This window comes from Fulmarus glacialis, unplaced genomic scaffold (assembly GCF_000690835.1).
Source record: "Fulmarus glacialis isolate BGI_N327 unplaced genomic scaffold, ASM69083v1 scaffold23227, whole genome shotgun sequence".
In the NCBI taxonomy this organism is placed as follows: domain Eukaryota; kingdom Metazoa; phylum Chordata; class Aves; order Procellariiformes; family Procellariidae; genus Fulmarus; species Fulmarus glacialis.
This window is the reverse complement of record NW_009222896.1, coordinates 10923-14059: the sequence shown is the minus strand read 5'-3', so window position 1 is coordinate 14059 and position 3137 is coordinate 10923. Positions and strand designations below refer to the sequence as shown.

At 38.4% G+C, this 3137-nt stretch overlaps 1 protein-coding gene across 1 annotated transcript in view; it reads right to left on the bottom strand.

The window, feature by feature from the left end:
- Positions 1-1241: 1241 nt before the first annotated feature.
- The window catches only part of LOC104079552 (vascular endothelial zinc finger 1-like), a 12045-nt gene continuing 10149 nt past the window's right edge, over positions 1242-3137 (bottom strand). Inside the window, 2 exon segments of the mRNA XM_009581626.1 lie at positions 1242-1982; positions 2325-2369. Coding sequence (XP_009579921.1) covers positions 1555-1982; positions 2325-2369 — 473 coding nt within the window. The 3' untranslated portion in view covers positions 1242-1554.

Genomic DNA, 3137 nt, shown 5'->3' with positions numbered 1-3137 from the left:
CTGTGAAAATGCGCACACGCTAATCTCCATAGCTTTCAACTTCATTAAGATAAAAACATCTCAACTGTAATTTTATTTTTTTTTTTAATGTAGAGTCTTGGGTTTAGGGTGGTTTTTTTTTTAAACAAAGTTTTGAAAACGTGAATATGTGACATGATAGTCTAAAAAGTATATCTGTTTCCCTAGATTTTGCTTTCTACTTTATGTACAGATAAACAGGTTAAGAAATAAAAAGCACATGTAGCTTAAACATGTGTGACCATTTGCGGAGAAGTTCTGGGCTGGACAGTTTAAACCATCACCTCAGAACTCCCACAAATTGATAGAAATGTGTTAACACAATAGAAGAATAACGTAAAAATGATGATGTTTGCAAATATTTACAAAGTTGAACAGATTTGCACAACAGTTGATTAAGAAATAGGGGAGAAATTAAAAGACGCTCTCTGCTTGTCCTGGAGGGGCATCCTACCTAGTTAGTGGTTAGAATAAAAACTGTATACAATTTAATATAAGACAAAACTTCTAGTGAACAACTAACATGTCTGTCCCCTGCTGTAACACCAGCAGGCTCTGATTGGGAGGCAGAGGGCATAAAAATCATACCCAGTGCCTCCAGAATCTTCCAGCTTAAAGCAGTATTTCTTAAGTTTCAAAGCACTCCTTTTGCTCCTAGATAAGAGTCCCATAGGGGTCTGACTGTTCAGAGACCATGTTTACATACATTTTGACTCCTCTTCTGTCAGCCATGGCTGTTTCTCACCAAACAATAACAGTTTTTTTTTAAAAAAATGTTGACTACAATGCTATATTCCCTTAGGGTAATATGTTGGGTAATATTTACATCTCCAAATATCAGGTCACAATCCCTATTATATGTTGAAGTTAGAATGATAAGTTATCATATGCTTTGCATATCAGAGCTGGTATCACCTTTCCCATAGGGAATGCTGCCTGAAATTATCATATTCCCAAAGGTAAAATGCATATTTTCTCCAAAATGCATTTTTTTTAAAATGACAACATTGTAATGCATTTACTCATAAAAAAAACACCAACACAGACAAAGATTCTACACTAGCTCAGAAACAGTGGACTTAACGACTGGCAAGTTAAAATTAGCCATCCACCCTGTTAAAGATACAGAGGGGTCTTTGCTAGTGTTTAGATTAAAATAATTTTCTAAGTTATAATTTGGGGGATAAAACATAAAACTGTTTTTTAATGACCTTTTTTTTTTTTTTAACTCCAGCAAATAAGTATCTGCTCTAATTCAGCATCAGTCAGCTAAAAGGTAAAACTTACTTTAAATGAAGTGCTCCAGTGAAACTCAAGTTTGAACCATATGAGCCAAATCAACAGGGGAAGATGCTACTATGGTCTCTGATGGTGCATGTTGCCCCAGTGTCTTAGTCTGAATTTATTATTAACTAAAACAAAACAAAAAAACAAAACAAAAAAACAAACAAAAAAAAACCCAACCAAACAAAACCCAAAAAAGAACTGCTGGTAAGGATTCCATTTTAATCCTTTTTAATACTGTTTAGAAATTCTTTACCAGGGAGGAGACGTGGGCAAGGCCTGGGGCAGGAAAGGCATGCTCTCTACTGGTCTCATTGCTATATTTAACGGACCAGCTAACGTCATTGGTGTGGGGAGGTTCATGGGAGATGTTATAGTGACTGGATGCGCTATATTCACTGGAGCGGTTACTGGGGTAGGTAAATTGACTGGTGTGGTGAGCGTTAATGGAGATGTCATGGATAATGGACTTGTTATAGTTACAGGATGCCCTAGGTTCATCGGACTGGATATATTAACTGCACTTGATACATTTACTGGACTTCTCATGCTCATTGCAGCTGCCACTGTGACTGGGTTTGTGATAGTCCCAGAAGCCACAGAGGACGTTATATTGAATGGAGTAGTAAGAGTCACAGGCGTAGTAGCAGCAGTGGAGGTTTGGCACAAGTTAGCAGCTTCTAAAAATGAGACATAAAAAGACAAAAAGTTTTTAACACATAAAAAACCATGGACAAGATTTAAAAAAAAAAAAAAAACAAAAACAAAATCCAAACAAGAACAGGTACAAATTCTGGAATAATTTTCTTTAGGAATTATTAGTAAGTTAAAACTGTTAACATTCTATAGCCTACAAGAAATACAAACTCTCATGCAGTTCATTTCAATTCAATATTTTTTTCCTGAGAAGTCAAGCGAGGTTGTCTTATAAAGAGGGTTTCGATGTTCATAAAAACAGTATTGTACAATCAAAAAAATCCTCCCAAGAGGAACATTATAAATAGAGGAGAGAGTGTACATACCGAATGGTACGTACTCTATAGCCTTCTCAAAGGTGAACTGACATTCTGTGAAGGTTTTAAAAAGTCATTATTAGGGACTGATAAGCAAAGCTCGTTTCAATATTTACCTGCTTATTTCAGTCTTAATTATTGCTACTAAATTGTTCCACTGATCACAGTACTTCTACTTAGCAATTTTCAAGGCTACCCAGTCAGTACATCCTTCAACCCCCATTATCTCCTCAGCTTTCACATAAGCTACAGCTCCACACCAAGTTGTTTTGTTTTGTGGTTTTTTTGGGTTGTTTTGTGGGGTTTTTTTGGTTTGGTTTTTTTTTTTTTTTTAAACTTTGTTTTGCAGTAAGCAGGAATTAAGTGCCGACCAAGGAAGACCCAGGAGGCCAGTGCCCGGCCCTGCTGCCGGTGGGCTCTAGCAGGGCTGGGCACTGGGGGAGCGGGCACCGGCGGTCCGGGACGGCGGAGGGATCACTAGGCATCCATCAGCACCACCTGCCGGCTACCCATACTAGAAGGCTCCAAAAACAGAAGCGGGCTGGTGGACGCGGGTAAAGGGAAGGGATAGCTGCTAGAGAAACCGACAAAAATATATTCTAGATCAACGTTACAGCACTTCTAAGTCGTGTCTTATTCCACATTTGTAGGGTAGGACACCAAGCTCAGTCTACACCCACGTTTCAGGAGGTAAGCCAGGAGCAAAGAGTCCACTCTTGCCACTCGGGCAATACAAATGTACCAAGACAGAGTTAACTTTGAAAGCAACATTAGCCCCATTCAAGGGTTACTGTTGGTTCTTCAAAGTCCGTATCTAGGAGG